Source organism: Sminthopsis crassicaudata, chromosome 1, assembly GCF_048593235.1.
Source record: "Sminthopsis crassicaudata isolate SCR6 chromosome 1, ASM4859323v1, whole genome shotgun sequence".
Taxonomy (NCBI): domain Eukaryota; kingdom Metazoa; phylum Chordata; class Mammalia; order Dasyuromorphia; family Dasyuridae; genus Sminthopsis; species Sminthopsis crassicaudata.
In genome coordinates, this window is record NC_133617.1 from 470,512,583 (window position 1) to 470,532,562 (window position 19,980).

Sequence of the window (19,980 nt, forward strand, 5' to 3'; positions counted from 1 at the left end):
ATCATCAAGAGATCTCAGATGGAATTAGAGTTCTGTCCATTCTGCTCATCCGCCCATTCTTCCCACCCTCATATATATGATTTGAGACAATACAGAGCTATTGAGTTTGAATAGGCTTCAGTAAGGCTATAGAAAGTTTGATTAGTGATGGTTCAAGTTGTCCAGAGCTTAAGTGGAGGTTCTTAAAGTGAATTCAGTTCTATTGAAAGTTAAGTAGGGGTACTTAGCTTTAATTCAGCTCTATAGAAAACTTGGGTGGTGTCAGCTGAACTCTATAGAAAGGTAAATTAGTGGTATTTAACAGAGGTGGGGTTGGGCTGGCTTCTAGGTAACGTGGGAAGTTATTTTTTGGGGAGATCTCCAGACTCAGTTTCCCTTGTCAGATTCCCATCACTTCTCTAAAGCCCTTAGAGAGGAAATTTGCTAGCTCAACCAATCACATTATTCTCTTAAGTCTCATTCAGACTGATGTTCATACTTTGTAAAGGAATTACCAGCAGTGAAGACATTATTATTATCTGTCATCTATTCTTTGCTTTCCTCAAATGGGTTGAAAGGTAAGAATAACCTCTCCCTTCTCTTACATTATTTTCCTGATTTTATCTTACTTTCTTATTTTAGGTAACTTTGTTGTGGTGTGTAAAATTCATAGTAAAAGTCTTTTAAGGAAGAAAAGCAAAGGGATTAGGGAATTATGAGCATTGATTTGAATAGGCTGAACTCAAACCAGGTTTTAAAAGTTTGAAGGTGACAGTGGATGAGGATGGGATGATATGGAAACAATAAAATTTTAGCAAAGGATTCTAAAACTCAAAACTGATCTCACTACTGAGACAACACTCAAGATATTTTCTTGGAGTGGGAGGGAGAAGTGGAGGTGATAGATTCAAGGACTTCGCTCCCATCTCTCTTATACATCCACCAGTAAAAAAGTTTCTCAGCCATCTGTTTTAGTTCCATAATGATGTGTTTGAGGTTTAACATCAAATGATGAGATTGATATAGGCACCAAATGTTGGGGTTCAGTGACATGAAGAATTCACAATGGCCATTCTCTTTACCAAAAGGTAAGTCTATTTAGGAGAAGAGATTACAGACAAAATGAAGAGATACAATAAACACCAGGAATGGTAAATATAGGAAATAGATCTTGGGAAACAGTAGGTTTATCAAAGACAGTAGTGTTAACAATTTACATTCACTTCCCAGTGTTCTTTCTCTGGGTGTAGCTGTTTCTGTTCATCATTAATCAACTGGAAGTGAGTTGGATCTTCTTTATGTTGAAGATATCCACTTCCATCAGAATACATCTTCATACAACATTGAAGTATATAGTGATCTTCTGGTTCTATTCATTTCACTCAGCATCAGTTGATGTAAGTCTCTCCAAGCCTCTCTGTATTCCTCCTGCTGGTCATTTCTTACAGAGCAATAATATTCCATAACCTTCATATACCATAATTTACCCAACCATTCTCCAATTGATGGACATCCATTCATCTTCCGGTTTCTAGCCACTACGAAAAGGGCTGCCACAAACATTTTGGCACATACAGGTCCCTTTCCCCTCCTCAGTATTTCTTTGGGATATAAGCCCAATAGCAGCAATGCTGGATCGAAGGGCATGCACAGCTTGATAACTTTTGGGGCATAGTTCTAAATTGCTCTCCAGAATGGTTGGATTCTTTCACAACTCAACCAACAATGCATCAGTGTCCCAGTTTTCCCACCTCCCCTCCAACATTCATCATTATTTGTTCCTGTCATCTTAGCCAATCTGACAGGTGTGTAGTGGTATCTCAGAGTTGTCTTAATTTGCATTTCTATGATCAACAGTGATTTGGAACACTTTCATATAGTTTCAATTTCATCATCTTAGAATTGTCTGTTCATATCCTTTGACCATATATCAATTGGAGAATGGTTCGATTTCTTATAAATTAGGGTCAGTTCTCTATATATTTTGGAAATGAGACCTTTATCAGAACCTTTAACTATAAAAATATTTTCCCAATTTGTTACTTCCCTTCTAATCTTGTTTGCATTAGTATTGTTTGTACAGAAACTTTTTAGTTTGATGTAATCAAAATCTTCTATTTTGTGATCAATAATGATCTCTAGTTCTCCTCTGGTCATAAATTCCTTCTGGAGAGCAATTTCTAGTCCCAAATAATATGTTTAGGGTTCCGCACCAAATATTGAGATTGATGTAGGCATCAAATGTTGGGGTTCAGTCATGTGAACAATTCACAATACCAGTTCTCTTTGGCAAAAGGTAGATTTTTTAATAAGTTTACAGACAAAATGAAGAGATAAAATAGACACCAACAATGATAAATATGAAATAGAATTAGGAGAGCATATAGTTAGCAAGGAAATTAGCAATTAATAATGAAAAGGCAAGTTCTCTGGAACTCAAAAAGGAACACCCCATGAGATTGGAGTATACCTTAGCTGAAAGGCTAAATCTATTTCCTCAGCCATTGGAGAGAGTAGAGCTTCTTCTGATGGAGGGGGAGAAGGGCTGTGAAATGTGAGGGATGGGTCTCCATTTTAGGGAGGAGGGTGCAAGGATATGGAGTTAAATGAGGTCTAGTGGCAGTGCAAGAGTCCCCTGTAAAGGAATTTACAGACCTAAAAACCTAGATTGAAAGTAAAGTTGGAAGTAAAGTTAAAGTCTAATTAGTAAAAGGTGAAGGTAGAGGTAAAAGGGTACCAGAAATAGGATTCTAGTGGGCAGAGAGTCTTTGGTGCCAGGCATGGTGCTGGCATGTTTAGACCCTCTGCAAAGAAAAGACTCCAGCTTGGCTCTTTTATGAGGAGAGATTTAGCTAAAGGGCCCTATGTGGAGTCCCAAGTTGGTTCCTGGCTGGGTTTCAGCAAGGGCTAGAATTTGCTAGGTAGAAGTTGGGAAACCTGAGCAGATCATTAGAATGGGGACTGGGACAGCCCAAGTTGGCTCAGAAGATAGGGGTTGTGAGAGCCTGGATATCTATTGGCATTCAAAAGGGTGCTTTTAGGGGCAGCTAGGTGGCTCAGTGGATAGAGCACCAGCCCTGAAGTCAGGAGGACCTGAGTTCAAATCTGGTCTCAGACACTTAACACTTCTTAGCTGTGTGACCCTGGGCAAGTCACTTAACCCCAACCTCAGAAAAAGGAAAAAAAAAAATTGCAAAAGGATGCTTTTGATCAGGATTTGTGAATCAAAGGTCCTAGCTTCTTGAATTGATAATGCATCAGTTAGGAGGGGCTGGGAATCAATCAGAAAGGAATCAATCAATCTGAAAGGATTAGTTTCTCAAAGGGGCCACAACCTGCATCAATCTGTATTTTTTCTCCTCCCTTCAAAGTTTTGCTTCTCTCCCTTCCCCCACTTTAGAAAGTAAGCTATAAAGTACACATGATTATCTTATCTACTCATACCTCACTTATTTGTTGACTCATATTTGACAAGTATATTGTAAATAAAGTACTAAGGTTTTGAAGTCTAATCTGGTTACACTGAGTTAGCTCCAAAGGAGGGAAATTAAGATTTATCTAAGACCAAGATATGTTGCATCCTGACTTCTCTTACCTAAATTTTTGTGAAAACAGAAAAGGCCTTACGAGTGTCCTAAAGACCTGGATACACTGATTACAGAAATAGGGGCCAAAACTTACTGTTAATATATCGCAAAATCATACATCTGAAGCTGGAAATATGGTTGTACTGGAATCAAAAGCAATATGAGAGCAAATTGTTAAAATTTTAATGGGAGCATTTACCTCTTTAAAAATCAGCAAATGGTACATATCAGGGATCATTTTGTTTTATTGATTTGAAGCTTAAGAAAATGATGGAGAAAAATGTTAATGCTAGAATTAAACTTAAAAATGAGTCCTATAAACCATTTTTTATTTTTTGGAGAGCCAGTTGTTAAACCACTGTCTTTAAGGGAGCTCAGAAATCATCTTGTCCAACTGGTCCCCAAAAAAGAATCCCCTTATAAGAAACAAAATATATTACCCCAAGAACTTTACTGGTTCACTGGTGAATGCTGGAAAGATTTTATTATACATTCTTGCAAAAATTGGTGTCTAGGTTAGTAAGCAAGTTTAGAAACCCATCTCCATCCCAAATTCACTCTCCTCCCCCTCCATCAAAAGAAGCTCTATTCTCTCCAATGGCTGAGGAAAATTCCAGGGTAAGAAAGCTAAGTCAAGGTTATAATGGCAAAGTCCAGGAGAGTCAGAAGTACCAAAGGGAGGGAAATTTTAACAAAGAATGGTTTCCCTTTAAAGATAACTTAAATTCTATTACCACTAATATCAAATAAGGTTTGTAAGGCACTTTTCAAAATCTCAATTGTCCTCATGACAATATGTATGAGGGAGGTAGTTGTGAATGTCATTTCAGAGGTGAAGAAACTGAAATTCAGAGAGGGTAGAGGACTCCCACTACCTTTACTACCTAATATGTTCCCCCTCCCTGATCATACATCCCCAAAGATGGGGACTAATCCCACCCTCCTGGTATGTCAGTTGATAGCAGAGGAACTCTGAGCTAGGTCTGAGGTTTAGGAAAGAGGAAACATCGGTATTTGAGCTCTAAGAAGGGAGAGGTAAAACAAGGCCACGTGGTTAATAAGTGGTGAGATCACCTGGCTCTTAAATTAGTGTTCGAACCATGAATGAATTTTTCAGTAGACCGCACAGAACTCATCTGCTCACATCTAGAGAAGCCGGGAGATGTAGCGGAAGCAGTTAAGGACCCGGAGTAGAGTGGTGTCAAATAGTGGGGTGCTGGACTAAGGTTCAAATCCCCTCTCCCATACCCATGCTCTCTGGGAACAGGGGCAAGACACTGGACTCTCGAAGTCACAGCCATCTCCTACCCAGGGCTGTCTTTCAGGTTTGGCCCGTTTTTAATCCTTTTAATCTTCTCACCCGCTCTGCACTTTTAACTCTCTGTAATTCAGTAGCACTGGCCTCTTTGTTGTTGCTCAATGATTGACCAGTCTTCAGACCGAGCGCTTTCTCCCCTGTTACGTTCACCTACTCACTTCTGCTACCTAGCTTTCCTTCAACTCACCTCAAATCCCGCTTTCTTTAAGAAGCCTCCTCCAATCCTTCTTAATCTTAGTGCCTTCTCTCTGAGATTATCTCCAATTTATTTAGTCTTTATCTTGTTTGTACCTACTTATCTTCCCCGTTATACAGTGCGTCCGGAAAAGCAGGGCCCGTCTTTTTACCTTTCTTTGCATCCCCTGAGTTCAGCCATATCTGGCACGGTGTAGGCCCTTAATAAATTTTAATAATCGCTTCTTGACTTTGACTAGGCGGAGCGCGCGCGCGCGTGCACACACACACACACACACACACACACACACACGACATGGGGAGGAGCATCAAGGCTCACATTTCTCCCATTTGAGATGAATTTCTTTCGGCTCCTCCTCCGGCCTCTCATAAGAAAACATGAACTACTCGTAAGATGTAAGGAAGTTTTCAGTACTCCGGTTTCTGATAGAAGCCCGGCAGGGAGGGGACAGAAAGGGACTGCCCCGTGCATAAAGACCAAGCGGAAACCCGCACGGACCCCCGGCCATCCTCCCCGGTGGGCAGCGGGGCTGTATCTCTCCGGACAGTTCCAGCACCGCAGCTCCGCCGGTATCGCGGGCTGCTTGCGCTCTCAGCCACAGTGCGCCCAGGCCCCAACTGCCCACTGCTACTCCAAGCCTCCGCTCGGGTGGAGTTCCTTTCGCCAGGCTCTGGGAGATCCGCGAGAGAAGGGGCGGTGCTGGCTGTAGGAGGCGGATTGGGCGGGGAAGGGACCCTAGAGAAGCTGAGGCCGACTGTCACCAAGCTCCCGCCCCCTACGTGCAATTGCTTTGGCTCGGTCTTCTCCACTTCCTTCACTAGTCTCCAGCCTCCGCCCGCGCGCTGCCGGGGGCCTTCGCCTCTCTGCTCCGCTGGTCAACGCGGGTGGGCAGCGGGGTCTGGAACGGCTGCGGCTGCGGAGGAAGTCTAGAGCAGGTGAGAGTCCCTGGAGCTGGGAAGGGGGGGAGCCCGAGGAACTGGGAAGCACTCGGTGCCTCCAACTCCCCTCACCCTCCTCTTCCCTCCCCTCTCTCTCCCCCAACAAAAAAACAAAACACACCTTCCCTTAATTCCTTCTCTCTCTTTGTAGCCCTATGGGGAACCTAGAATCTTCCTGCTCCCTGACTTTCGGAGCCTTTTGGGAACCAAGGGGTCCTGAGCTGGGTCTGAGGTTTGGGGAAGCGGAAACATTAGTATTTGAGGCCGTAATAAGGGAGAGGTATAACAGGGGCTCTGGTTCTTCTTCATTGGAAAGTTCCCATTCTCACCCCGTCCCAGTTCAGCCGCCGCAGCTTTGAGCTCTAGATTAGAATGTTGTTGGGGTGACAGTTTGGCCCCCGGAGAAGGGTAGACTGAGGCAGTATTGACTTTGGGATTCAAGAGGGAATGAGAGTAAGATGTTGGCTTCCCTCCCTGAACTCTTAACTTAACGGTGGTTAGGCTGTTGTCTGTGGGAGCTGTTGGGATCTATTCCTTCCTTTTGCATGAAATGGTCCAGCCAGGCCTTCTTAACCTGGCGTTCTGAAATTTTAAACATATTTAAATATACTTGTATGTAAAATATGCTCATATAAACATGTGGCAGTACATATCTGTAATTATAATACATAAACATACGAAACTGTAGCATTATTAGTTTCCTTTATAATCCTATATAAGGTACTTCACACATTTGGTGACGAGAGAGGAAAGCTTTGTTGATGTAATCTTTACAGTTTCTCAAATCCTAAATAAGTGGTCTGGGCAGGACAAAGCTGCCTAGAACAGAAATGAGACAAATAATCAACACAATGCCCTGAAACCTGGAGCTATTGCTGGGAAATTGTTTTAAGCAAACCTGAGTTGAAAATCTAGACTTGATGCATAAGTTTAATTAGAAGAGATCATTTGCTTAATAAAATGATTTTTTGCTTTATTGTAATATTATTGTACCAAATGTTCCTATTACATATGAAGTATGATTTGATTTATAAAAATACAGTTTATATGACAGGAATTCAATAAATACTTGTTGACCAGTATCTCTTAAAAACATACTTTGTAATGTTAGATGCAACCACTACCAAATTTGGTCTTTTGATATAGGGCACAGGGGGATAAAAAGAAAAAAAATGAACGTTTTTATTTTTCACTGCTCCCATTTTCATCTTGTTGATAGTGTTTATAAATAAATATGATACTGGCAATATGTGAGCAAGCTTTCCTTTTAGAAATTTACAGTTTAAAACAATAATGGACGTATTTTATTTAATATTGAAGAGAATCATTGATTCATTGTACAATTTGATTACTGTATGAAATTTGTAGTGAACGCTTTTAAGTATATAAAAGATAATAAATCTTGAATAAGCTTGGGAACTGCTCCAGTACAACAGGACTTGAGATAAGATCCTTTTCAGGTTGATATTACAAACTAAGTGGGTCACTTGGAGATAGGAGAGAAAGAGGATGACCATGGATGTAGGCTCAGTTCACCTTTATATCATTTATATCATTCATGTTTGAAGTCCATTTCATTCTTAATGGGAATGTTTTGAACATCTACTATGAGGTTAGCATAGTGCTGTGGGTACAGTCAGTTTTTAGAGACTTTGAAAAAATTGGGTGCATAAAGTAATTAAAATTCAGGACAATATGAATCTAGTACTCAAATACGAAGTATGTATAATAAATAATGGGGAAAGACTAGAAAGGGTGAGATTAGCATCAATGGAAATTGTTGGGTCTTTGATGGAGGAAAGCAGGACTTTAAAAAAATTATGCTCCAGCAGCTACAGTACTTTGATCTGATTTGTTGGAGACCCTTAATTAAAAATTACCTTTCTTACCTTACTTACAGCAAGAAATAAACAGAGACATGTGAAATACAGAGTTGGTTTATTCTGTTTACCACCTCAGTGAGAAAGCTTGAACAGGGAAGTAAGCAAGATGGTGAAAATGGAGACCTCTAGTACATCCAAAGATTTGCAGGAGCTACAGAGGAAGCTAGTTTCATTGATCAATTCCATCCAGAGCAACTCTAAGGTGAGTATGATTCATCTATTGGCTGCCCAGTGCCAAAATATATCCTTTTATTTATCATGGGTTTTAGAGCTGTAAGGAACCTTTATAAATCATTTAAAATACTGGTTCTCTTTTTTTATTCTGTGTTGTTTCAACAATAAAAATGTGTTATAAACTTCCCCAGGGTAATTTAATATGCTACTCTTTAGTTATTCACTGCGTTAGGAGGTATTGAAAAATATGAACTTGTTGGACCATAGACTCAAACAAGTAATGAGTTTGCAAACTGCTAAATGGGAACTACCAAGTCAATCCAACCCCATCACTTTACAAGTGAAGAAATTTAATCTCAAAGAAGCAACATATTTAGGATCAGATTTGAATTCAAGTTCTCTTATTTCAAATCTAATTTTCTTTCCTTAAACTATGTGATTTGTAAATTTTTTTCTTATATTATAGGGTAGGTCTTTGTGAAGATTTTTCAAATGAAGGGCCAGAGCTATTAGAAACTCTAGTCTGGTTGTATGATTAACATCTGTTCACTGTTCTCTATCAATTTAATGGAGAGATAGTGGAAACAGTATAATGAATAGAAAGTTGATCTTAGAACCCAGAAGGGATCTGATCTAGAGTAGAGGGTAAGAGAACTCTGATATGCAAGTAAGGTCTGATGGTGTTCTGATGGTTCCTAAACATCTAGAAACAATTTCTCTTCCAAGGATAGTTTTTAGGGTTTTGTAAATCTCTCTGAAGTGCAGAAAAGATAACAGCTTTCACTTCATTTGCATCTTTATAGTCCCTATTGTTTTATATAACAATTGACATATATTAGCTTGGAAAATATAGTTAGGGGATGTAATATTAGATACATTATTAATCATCCTGGTTTCTTAATCATTTTCTCACCCCCAAGTAGCCCTGAGATATATGCTTAACATTTTGACAAGTCATCAGTTAATAGATGCTCAAATCCTGAATCTTATATATTTCTATTTTTGTCGTTGATCACAATGTAGACTGTCTGGTTTCAGTGTAAATCACTTTAAATCATTTAAGCAATACTACTTGCCAACTATTTCCCTGCTGGTCCTGATTTAGGGAATGGCCTCTTCAAAAGTGTTATCCTAGAAAAGTACTTTAAAGGTATTTGGAAGTAGACACAACCAAATTCAAGATCTGGGATTCTCACCTGGCCAATCAACTTTTGCAGACCTATTAACTACCTCCTATAAAAAGATCCTTCTCTACTCTGATTATCTTGACTATTGAAGCTCTTGAACCAATATTAAATTCGGGGATGCAAGGAGAGATTTCTAAGCAAATGTTGTCCATCTAAGAAGAATTACAGAGCTCCCCTTTCCTCTGTGAGCTGGATTACTATAGTAAGCAAGATTGACCACACATGTAGAAAGAGTGCATTATATGGTGTAATTTTTGAAAGTTGCCATAAAGCCTGCTCCTCCCCCACGATCTTCTCCACCGACTTTTACCATACTTGAAATGTCCATCAGATTTACTCTTGTTTTAATGCTGTGTTTCTAGCAGATCCCCACAGAAACAAAGAAGTTCTACCTAGAACAGTTATCTTTTATATGCCAATCTGTAGGTCATTCAATGGGCAGAAAGTTATTGTTGTTTGTCCTTTGTTCTTGAAAAGGACCGTGATATCAGGGAGAAGATACCATGACATGTAAGTGAACTGGATTGAAGTGAGGGAAGCCGGGCAAGGTCACTTGCCCCATTTTCCCCTCCAGAGCCACTTGGTCCCTTGGCCAGATTTAGTTCAGGAGATGGCCCTGGATACAGTGGGGAAGCTTGGCCTATTTAAGTTAAGGTCTTTAATAGGTCTCAGTTTGATGAAGCCTCACACATTTAGTGATTAAAACTAGGTAGAAAAAGAGGTCAAAGAATGACCTCTTTTCCTGGAATCATGAAGGCTCGTCTTCCTGAGTTTAAATTTGGCTTCAAATACTAGCTGAGTGACTCTGGACAAACCACTTGGCCATGTTTGCCTCAGTTTTTTCATCTGTAAAATGAGTTGGGGATGAAGTAGTATTTTTGCCAAGAAAATTCCAAATTGTGTCATGAAGAGTTGGACACTGAAAAAGCACTTAAACAAATCAATTAACAAACCTTTATTGTTATGTAAGAGACATTTCACTGTGTGGCTTTGGATATACCAAATAAGGCAAAGCATAATTCTTGTCCTCAGGGAGTTCACATGCAATAAAGAAGACAAAAAAACCCCACTGCTCTATGTACAGGCAAAATATCTAGAGAGTAGATTAGATTTATCTCTGAAAGGAAGCATTAGCTGTGGGGAAAATAGGAGGAGACTCGCAAAGTTTCCTGTAAAAGGTAGGATTATCACATTAGCCAGTTATCACCACTTTAATGAAGGGGAGGAAGTTGAGAAAAAATTGGAGCATGGAACACTGTCCAGAAATGGGATACTAAAGTAAGATGCTGCAGTCAGATATTAGAGTATTAAATGTCTAAAGGAGTGGGGTTAGAGAGGAAAGGTAACCTTAAAAAATGTCCCAGGTTTTATCATATATTTAATCAATCTCCTTGAATTAGATTTGTGTCATAGCTTCAGAGGACTTAACTGTATTTCAAGATAGGCTACCAAATTGCAAGTTTGGCACTATATGGAAAGGAAAACCCTTCATAGCTGAATCATGGCATTGCTGAGTTTAAAGGGACCTTAGAGACCATCTGTGTCAAGTTGTACTGAATAATTGATGAATAAATGGATGAATAAAAAGGCATTTAAACTCTTATTTATGTCAAGCACTGGACTAAGCAGAGGATGAAAGTTGAAAAAATGAAACAAACCCTGTTCTCAAGAGGCTCACATTTCAATTTAAGGAGACAAAAATCAGATTCAGATTACACCAAACTATTTCAGAAAATCCCAGACCCTTTCATTGGCCTAAACTTAAGATTATCTCTATGGCTTTATCACATCCATCAGGACATTTCACAATCACAATTAGGTTGACTTGACTATCCAAACCTCTTTGATTACTTGACCTAGACTAGAGTCATGTCAAGACTAAGAGAAAAGTTCGTCAAAGTGGTTACAATGCTGTCTGACCTATGTAGTAATTCTCTGTTCCCTTTGTTCACAGGTGATTGCCTTTATGAATTCTCCAGTTGGTCAATACCTAGATAAACATCCCTTTGTTGCCTTAACCTTGCTGATGTTCATTATGGTATCTTCCATTCCTGTTGGATTCTTCCTGCTGCTTGTGGTCTTGATGTCTCTGGCAGCCTGTGTTGGAGTTATATTAGTGGAAGGTATTTCATATTTCTTTTCATAAAATGGATTAGTCATAGGATCTTAAATGTAGCTCACTTATCAATCAATCAATATTAAGTGCTGACTATTGAGGTGTACCCTGTGCTGTGGATGAACTTAACTATCAAATTCTACGATGATAGCAAGCTATAACCATTTCTCCTGTATACACCTCTCTTTGTGTTGTTTGTAAGTTAAAGATTTAGAGCTGAAGGAAAAAAAAAAAACCCTTCAAGATAAATTCAGTCTGCCCACAGTTAAAAAAAGTAGTTTGGTTTTGGATGGTAAGGAGGTCTAACTAGTAGCTTACAACAGCTAAATGGCCATTCACTGTGTTAATTCTCAGATCTTTTCCATATTTTCCTTCTCTCATTATTCCAGATCTTTTAATATCAAGAAGAGGGAAGTATATAGCTAGAATCTTTGCTTCAATTGCTACTTAGCCTTAATCACTGAGTGGATGCAGCCTCAGTCCAAACTGAGATCTGTTGAAGATCTTCGATTGAAAAGGACAAGGTCTCCCATTGCATCTAGGGCCATTTTCAAATGTCTCAATCTATATCTAGTCACTAGACCCTGATTACTGTGGGGTGGAAAGTGAAGCACAGGCCTCCCTCACTTAAATCTAACTCACTTGCATGTCATAGCATCATCTTTCTGATGTCATGGTCCTCTTCTAAAACCAGACAAAACAAGAAGTACCTACTCTGTTCCAGGCTGTGCTAAACTTGGGGGATGCAAAAACAGACAAAAGATAGTTTTTGCCCTCAAGGAACTTACTATCTAATAGATAAGACTATTCCCTTCAGAGATATACAAAACTAACTATATGCAGCATAAAAAGGAAATAATTAACAAGAGGAGGGAACTAGAATAAAGAGGGAATGAGAGACTGATAATGAACCGGTAGTGAAGAGAGCACTGTCCCTGGAGTCAGGAGGAGTTCAAATCCAGTCTCAGATACTAGCTGTATGATCTTGGATTAGTCACCTAAACCCTATTCTTTTTCACCCCCAAAGAAGGTATGGGAAAGAGTTCCTGTAAAAGATGGAGTTTTAGTTGAAACTTAAAGGAAGCCAGAGAAGTCTAGCCCAACAGCCTCACTTTTACAAAAGAGGAATTGTGTTGGCAAGGTTAAATGGCTTTCAGTTGAATAGCATTTATTGAGCACTTATTATATGCAATATTATGTCTATTCTAATGAAATCTCTCAGACCAAGTGCTTCTGGTTAAAATCAAAATCCCCTTTTATTTATTTTTTTTAATCTTCCCCTCATTGCTTGGGTCTTTTTATAACGGGCATTCTCCTCTCTCCAGGATTCGTTATATCTGTGGGCGGCCTCACCTTGCTCTGTGTACTGTGTGGCTTAGGTTTCGTGTCCCTAGCCATATCTGGAACACTCAGTGTGTGCTACGTGGTGCTCTCAAGCCTCACCAACTATTGGTTCTCTTTCAGGTAAATATTAACTTAAGAATGTAACTTCCTTAGTTGAAGATTTTTCTAAAAATATGTATAACAACTTCTGATTACTCTTCAGATCAGGAGTGTTTAACCTTATGTCTGTGAACTTTTAAGAAAAAAAAAATTGGATAACTGGATTTTAAAATAATTGGTTTCCTTTGGGATTTTTTGTATTTTATTTTATATATTGAGAAACATTATTCTGAAAAGGGGTTCATTGGCTTCTTTAGACTCCCCAAGGGGTCCATGAAATAAAAATGGTTAAGAATTCCCATCTTATGCCATGTATCAAGCTCAGGAGGAGTTATAATATCAGTTGGATCACTTCCATACTTATGTGGATAGATCATGTATAAGAGTTCTTCCTAAGGCCCATTCTATCTCTGAATATAAAACCCATTAGTTTTATAATTAGTCAACAGTCATTTATTAGGCACCTGTTATGTTCTGCATTCTGTGTTAGGCAATAGAAATGTGAAGACAAAAATGAAATTTCCTGCCTTGGGTGCTTAGGGAAATAACATGTGCTCATATAAAAATTTATGAAATAAAAAGAAACTTTTCATGGAGGGGCACTAGCAGCTAGGGTTGTGGGGAGATCAGGAAAGGCCTCAGGGTAGAAGGTGGCATTTGATTTAAATGCTGAAAGAAAGCAGGGATTCCAAAGGACAGAAGTGAATAGGGAAGGTATGAGGAAACTGAGTCAGGCAGCAGTTGTTACTTGCCCAGTTCAAACAGCAAGTTAATCCCTGAGACTAAATTTGATCTCAGATCTCCTTTCTTTTTTTTCTTCCCTTAGCTGAGGTAATTGGGATTAAGTGACTTGCCCAGGGTCACACAGCTAGGAAGTGTTAAATGTCTGAGGCTAGATTTGAACTTGGGTCCTCTTGACTTCAGGGCTGGTGCTCTATCCACTGCGCCACCTAGCTGCCACTCAGGGCTCCTTGATTCCAGGCTTGGCATTCAGTTGTACCATCTAACGGTCCTCAAAGGGGTCTTCAAGTTCACTTAAGGCTACATGTTGGCCTGGGTGGGAAGACAGGAACCTGGAAGCAATCTTATGGAAGATTGCCATGATATCTTCTCCCCACTCAGATATGTATAGTAGTTCTCTGTTGCTCTGTACAAAATAAGCGGTTTACTTTGGTTGATTAGTGCCTTTCCCTCTACACTCCCCTTGAATCTTAGTATTGATATTTCACTCAATTTCATTCTGAAAATGAAGGGGCCCCTCCTGGGTCTGAAAAGTTTGACATCTTTTGCTTCCAATCCAATTCCATCTTCCCTCCCCCATCCCCTACTGCCTCCCTAGCCCCCACATATTAGTACGTAGTGTGGGCACCTAATTGGCTTTATAACCCTACTTTTTACTAGAAACTGCTAGACTCTAGTGCTGCAGCAGCTTGCATCTTCCCCAACAACAGGACTTAAAGGAGTATGTGACCTCCCCTTACAAGGCTGGTACCTTTTGAATGCATACCAGTTCTGGTTCTGCAGCCAATCAAAAGAACATTTCTTTACAACATGGCTAACCAACCAGAAACAGTCATAGAACACCTATGTGGTCTCTGAAGACCCCCTCCATTCCTTGTCAAGGACTGAGACTTCATTGGACAGTTCTCTATTACAGACATACCTTTGATATATTTATGGATTTGGTTCTAGACCATCACAATAAAGTGACTATCACAATAAAGCATTTTTTGCAATTTTTGGTTTTCTGGTACATGTAAAAGTGATGTTTATATACTCTTAATAAGTACATAATAGTACTATGTCTAAAAAACAATGTATGTACCTTAATTTTTAAAAATACTTTATTGCTTAAAAAAAAAAAATGCTAACCATCATCTCAGCCTTCAGTGGGCTGTGATCTTTTTGCTGGTAGAAGGTTTTACCTTGATGTTGATGACTATTGATTGATCAGATGAAAGGTGAGGTGAATTTGGCCATTTCTTAAAATAAGGCACCAAAGAAGTTTGCTGCATTGATTGACTCTTCCTTTCCTTTGAACATTTAATAGCCATTATAGGTTTTTGTTTGGTCTAATTTCAATACTGTTATGTCTTAGGGAATAGGGAGGCCTAAGGAAACAGGAAAAAGGGGAATACTGAGTCAGTGAAGCAGACAGAACACACATTTATCAAGTTCGCTATTTTATACAGTTATGATTCATGGTGCCAAAGCTTGAAATATTGTGAGAATTACCAAGCCCTACATAAGTACATGAAAAATGGTGCTGATAGATTTGCTCTATGTGGGGTTGCCACAAACCTTCAATTTACAAAAAATGCAATATCTATAAAATGCAGTAAAGCAAAACACAATAAAAAGAGGTATGTCTGTCTGTATACACATATGAATTACATATGTATATGCACATACATATATATATTACATGTTTGTATACACACATATATATGCATACATAACAATCATTTTATGTCCCAGGATAATGGTGCAGCAGATAATGGTAAAGAGGTTCAAAGAGCATCAGAAACAAGAAACTGGTTCAAATCCACTGTGTGATTATAGACAAAACAAAACCTCTTTTTCTGTAAATTAGAATAATACTTGTATTACCTACCTCACAGGATTGTTGAAGAAAACCTGAAATTATTAATTCCTAACTCTAAAGGCTCAAATAATAGAAAGTTTACATTTTTGTTCTGTTTTGTTTTCTTTTATTTGGGGAGGCAAAGAAGGTAGAAGATGGGAAGGAGAGAAAATCAATGCTTGTTAATTGAAAAAAAAAAAAAAAAAGTAAAAAAAGAGCAAAAGCCTTCCTCTCCTGTTAGGTTCTTACTAAGTGCTAATGAGATAATGAGGTATTAGGTTTTTACTAGGTGCTAAGTTGGTACTTAACAATTCTCTAGTTCGGGCCTTTAGGGGAGTTTTACCCCTGTGAACTCCTGGGGAGGAGGTTACATGTTTAGGATGAGCAAGTTCATTGGTTGAAGTATTTTTTCCCAGAAGCTCCTGAGTTATTCCACACCCATTCTCTGGGAGGATAAAAGAAGCAACATTGAGCAAGTTGAGAAGTCTCTACTCTAGGTCAGAGTTTGCAGTCAAGAGATAGTTGAGACAGCAGATCTCCTCCCAGAGAGCGATGGGCAGTCTCTGGAGACAACAGAACATTACACTCTCCAACCCACCTTCATTGCTCAGGTCATCTTCCTTCCCTGCTCCCACCAGATTCTAGTCTTTAGAGATTTCTGACAACTCCTACTCTTAGGGACGTCTTACTCACCAGCAGGCAATGAAAAAGTAAAGAAATCTTAAGATCTCCTCTGTCCTCATCACCCCCCTTCTCTATCATTTATTGCTCTATAGAAAGTTCGTGAAATTGGAGGTGAGATTGCACTGGTTTCTTTCAGCCAAGTAGGTGGTCTTTGAGGCTTTGGGGCAAGTATACTATTCTTAGACATGGAAGAGATTCATGGAGTGCTATAGAAATACAGCCCAATTTTCTGTTCTCCAGTCTAGCTACATTAGGCCAAAATACCCTCATTTGAGGCTGAAGTTTTGGGGAGTTTAACTGTTATACAAATTTAGGGGTACTTCACTCATAAGCTAGAATGCATTTTGTAGTAACATCTTTGTAACAAGTAGCTTGCCAACACTGAATAATCTAGTGCTTAGCACAATACTTGGCTTAATCTATATTATAACAATAGTAATAATAGCTAACATTTATATATTGCTTCTGTGTGCCAGGTATTATACTAAGCAATTTGTAATCATATCATTTTATCCTCACAACCACTTTGGCAAGTAGGTGCTATTATTATTCCCATTTTACAGGTAGAAAAATGAGGTAGACAAGTTAGATGAATTGCCACAATCACTTAGCTAGTAAGTGTCTGAAGCCAAATTTGAACTCAGGAAAATAGCTCTTCCTGACCCAAGGTCCCACCTAGCTGTCCTACTATACTACTTCAATAATTCATTAAAAGTTTACCTTTATATCAATATAATTTAGATATGATTATATCTATATAGAAGAGAAACATTGTATCTTTAAAATTGTGAAGATACTATAGGAATAAAATATGTAACCTTGTATTGTATTCATGTAACCTTGTTGTTATAATTATTTTTTTACTAGTCAGAATGGCAAGATACAAAGACTAAATAATATACACTCCATACTGAAGAACTAGGAACACTGCTCTCTACACTTGTCCCTAATACTAATTCATTATGTAGTTTAAGCAGTTCATTTGATCCACCCTAGGTTCTTTATTTTCTTATCTGTAATAGTAGTAATCATAATCTTAATGGTTAATATTTATATAGTACTTCAAGATTTGCAAAGTACTTTATAAATATTTGGTCTTACAACAATCCTGGGAGGTAGGTACTATAATTATTCTCATTTTATAGATAAGGAAAATTGAGGTAAGTGACTTGTTCAGAGTCACACAGCAATTGAGTCTCTGAGATTGAATTTGAACTCAGGTCTAATTGACTCCAGATCTAATGCTAGCGTTATTGTTCCACTTAGCTACCTCTAAAATGGGCCCAACAGGTGTGTAGTAGCTAGGAGTGGTAAAAGAGAGAAGTAGTTATGTGCACACTAACAAAGTCTGAGAACTGACTCTTCACTTCTTATTTTGCAGCACACTAAAGCATCAGCAAATCCTTGGAAACAAGTGCCCAGTGACCGTCCAAAATCCTGACTCTACAAGACATGACTGAAACCAAGACTTTATTTTAAAGGCTTTAGGGGTCATATTGTGTGTTTACAACATTGGATTATGGCTTTTTTTCAGGGTGCAGAACTAATAGGATTAGTAGGTGGTCACTACCATAGAAATATTCTTTAGTATTTTCAGGGTTGATTGTTGAAGGATCTCTGGGACAACAGGATGCTGGCGGATTTGCATGGTCCCTTCATGTTGTTGATACACCTACAGTCAGGAAGGCTTTATCAAGGGGCCACCCACAAGAGCAGTACCAGCAAGTCTTGAAAATGACACAATACCCTCCTTTTCCCCATCATTTTTCCAAAGTAAAAAATTAAATAAATAAATAAATCTCCCAGACAGGGAGGCTGCTAGTATTTTGAAAAATCCCAAATCTAAGCCTTAAGACATATTCCTAGAGGCCTGACTTGTAAAGATGTGGGACTTTATTCAAAGCATATTGACTACTTATTGTGTCTTCTTCCATTTGGAGTCTGGGGATGAAGAGAAAAACACTTTAAGCCTTAATTGCTTTTATCAGAATAATAATATTGAGGTACTTTAGCAGCCACTTGTTCAAGACTGAAATTATCTTATTGGAATTTATTGTTAAAGATATTTGACTATAAGGAATACACTCCAAGTATGTACTGTTAATCTTTTTTAATGGTTTAAAAAAAGTATTTGTGCATTTTTTGGGGTGGGATATTGTTTAAAGAGTTTGCTCTATTAGTCTGTTTCCTGAAAAATGTATGTAAAAGGACTTACATTAGCACTTTTGTTCCTGTGGTAATGCATTATTTGCCATGTTACACTATTAAACTAAATTCTATTTATTTACTTTGACTTTTAATCTTTTCTTAGTAGCTTGGGTGCTAGCCAATGTCTCCATAGAATTAAATAGTCTGCATTTCAGAGTAGTTGATCAGTCTTTATTGGTTACACTACTTTAATTAATTTAATAATATTGAAGTCACTTCATGAGCTCCAGCTCATTTATATATAAACACACACACACCCATGCATGCATGGGTTGGGGGGGATTGCAATTAGGGTTAAGTGACTCTATCCACTGAACCATCTATCTGACCCTAAATATATATACATAAACATGCACACATGTATATCTATATATACGTATATATGTGTATCTGTGTGCATGTATATATAAAATCATAAGATAAAGGACTTTTGTTCTAAGTCCATTTGGAAATTATCTCTAGGAATTTGAGTTGCAGAGAAAGTGTTGGATCACATTGTTTCTTCATTGGGAGTGCTTTTAATTTACATCCATCAAATTCAGAGCTGGCTCCATTCCAAAATGTGTAAGACTAAGGATATAAAGATAGATGAGACATAGATCCATATTCAAGGACCTTCCAAGACATACACAAATCATGATGCAGTGGAAGTACTATATTAGAAGTGGGGTATAAGGGAGGAAAAGATGATGAGTTTGAATTCCATCTGGTATCTCTCCTCCCCTATGCTCTATCTCTACAATTTACTATCTGGGGCTATTTACCTTCATCTCTGTTCCTTCATTTTCTTTAAAAAAGGAGTTTAACACATTTATGTATTCATTTAGCTATCATTCACACATTTATGTATTCATTTAGCTATCATTCATTTACTAGCACTCATTTTTTAGTGAGTTCCAAATTTTCTTCCTCTGGCTCCATTTCTTCCCATCAAGAAAGCAAGCAATATGGTACACATGATAAAATAAAATCATGCAAAATATTTCCATATTATGGGCCTCCATTTTTTTAATCAGTAAAATGAGGGATTTAGGTTAGCTCTAAGGTCACTCCTAGCTCTAAATCTAGTGTCCTAAATACATTATAAGGTAGAATGGGATAAATGCAAAAGAGGTGAGGGTAGGGTTCCAAAAGAAGCACTTTATAAATTTAAAGGAGACCACCTTCAGCTGGAAGCAGGTGATAAAAGAAAGGAATGAAGGAGGAAGGAAGATTCTTCTGTGTATCCATGTGATGATCTGTTGAAGGAATTAAAGATGTTTAGATCAAAGAAAAGATTTGAGGAATGGGAATGATAACTCTTCCAGTTCTGGAAAAATTGTCCCATGAAAACAAAGCAGATAGAACACAAAATTTCAGAAGTAGGAAAATGTGAATTTGAAAAACACCAGGTTCTGGGAGTGTGGTTTGGAATGTGAAAAACTCACAAAAGGTGTTATTGTAGGCGCAAGGAGCTCGTAAAAAGGAACATGGGTTAAAAATGATTTGGCAATAGGCTATGAGTGATAAGATAGCCATTTAAAGGTAAGAGGGGGAAGGGAAGTAAAGGGAGGGTCTAGAGAGGAAGAGTCCTAGACTAAAACAAACATGCACATTATATCTATATCAGCAACCACATGATAGGACACCAGGAAAAGGGATATGTTAATACATAATAAGGGTGTTTTGGTTACAAAGGTTATT

General features: G+C 38.4%; 1 protein-coding gene across 2 annotated transcripts; it reads left to right on the plus strand.

Annotated features, from left to right (window-relative positions):
• Nucleotides 1–326: 326 nt before the first annotated feature.
• Nucleotides 327–18,376, plus strand: LDAF1 (lipid droplet assembly factor 1). Of its 2 annotated transcripts, none has more exons than XM_074280987.1 (5): nucleotides 327–557; nucleotides 7,919–8,103; nucleotides 11,217–11,385; nucleotides 12,704–12,842; nucleotides 17,471–18,376. In XM_074280987.1, the coding sequence occupies exons 2-5, from the start codon at nucleotides 8,008–8,010 to the stop codon at nucleotides 17,547–17,549; spliced, it is 483 nt and encodes a 160-aa protein (XP_074137088.1). In that variant the 5' UTR covers nucleotides 327–557; nucleotides 7,919–8,007; the 3' UTR covers nucleotides 17,550–18,376. The 2 variants fall into 2 exon arrangements, with proteins under 2 accessions (XP_074137088.1, XP_074137087.1); XM_074280986.1 differs by lacking the exon at nucleotides 327–557 and adding an exon at nucleotides 5,340–6,015.
• The last annotated feature ends 1,604 nt before the right edge of the window (nucleotides 18,377–19,980 follow it).

What these genes read in the sequence shown, in the direction of transcription:
- LDAF1 (XM_074280987.1), top strand. Translation starts at nt 8,008, where the DNA reads ATGGTGAAAATGGAGACCTCTAGTACATCCAAAGATTTGCAGGAGCTA. An exon ending in CCATCCAGAGCAACTCTAAG is followed by an intron (nt 8,104 to 11,216) that starts GTGAGTATGATT and finishes CTTTGTTCACAG; the next exon opens with GTGATTGCCTTTATGAATTC. An exon ending in TGGAGTTATATTAGTGGAAG is followed by an intron (nt 11,386 to 12,703) that starts GTATTTCATATT and finishes TCCTCTCTCCAG; the next exon opens with GATTCGTTATATCTGTGGGC.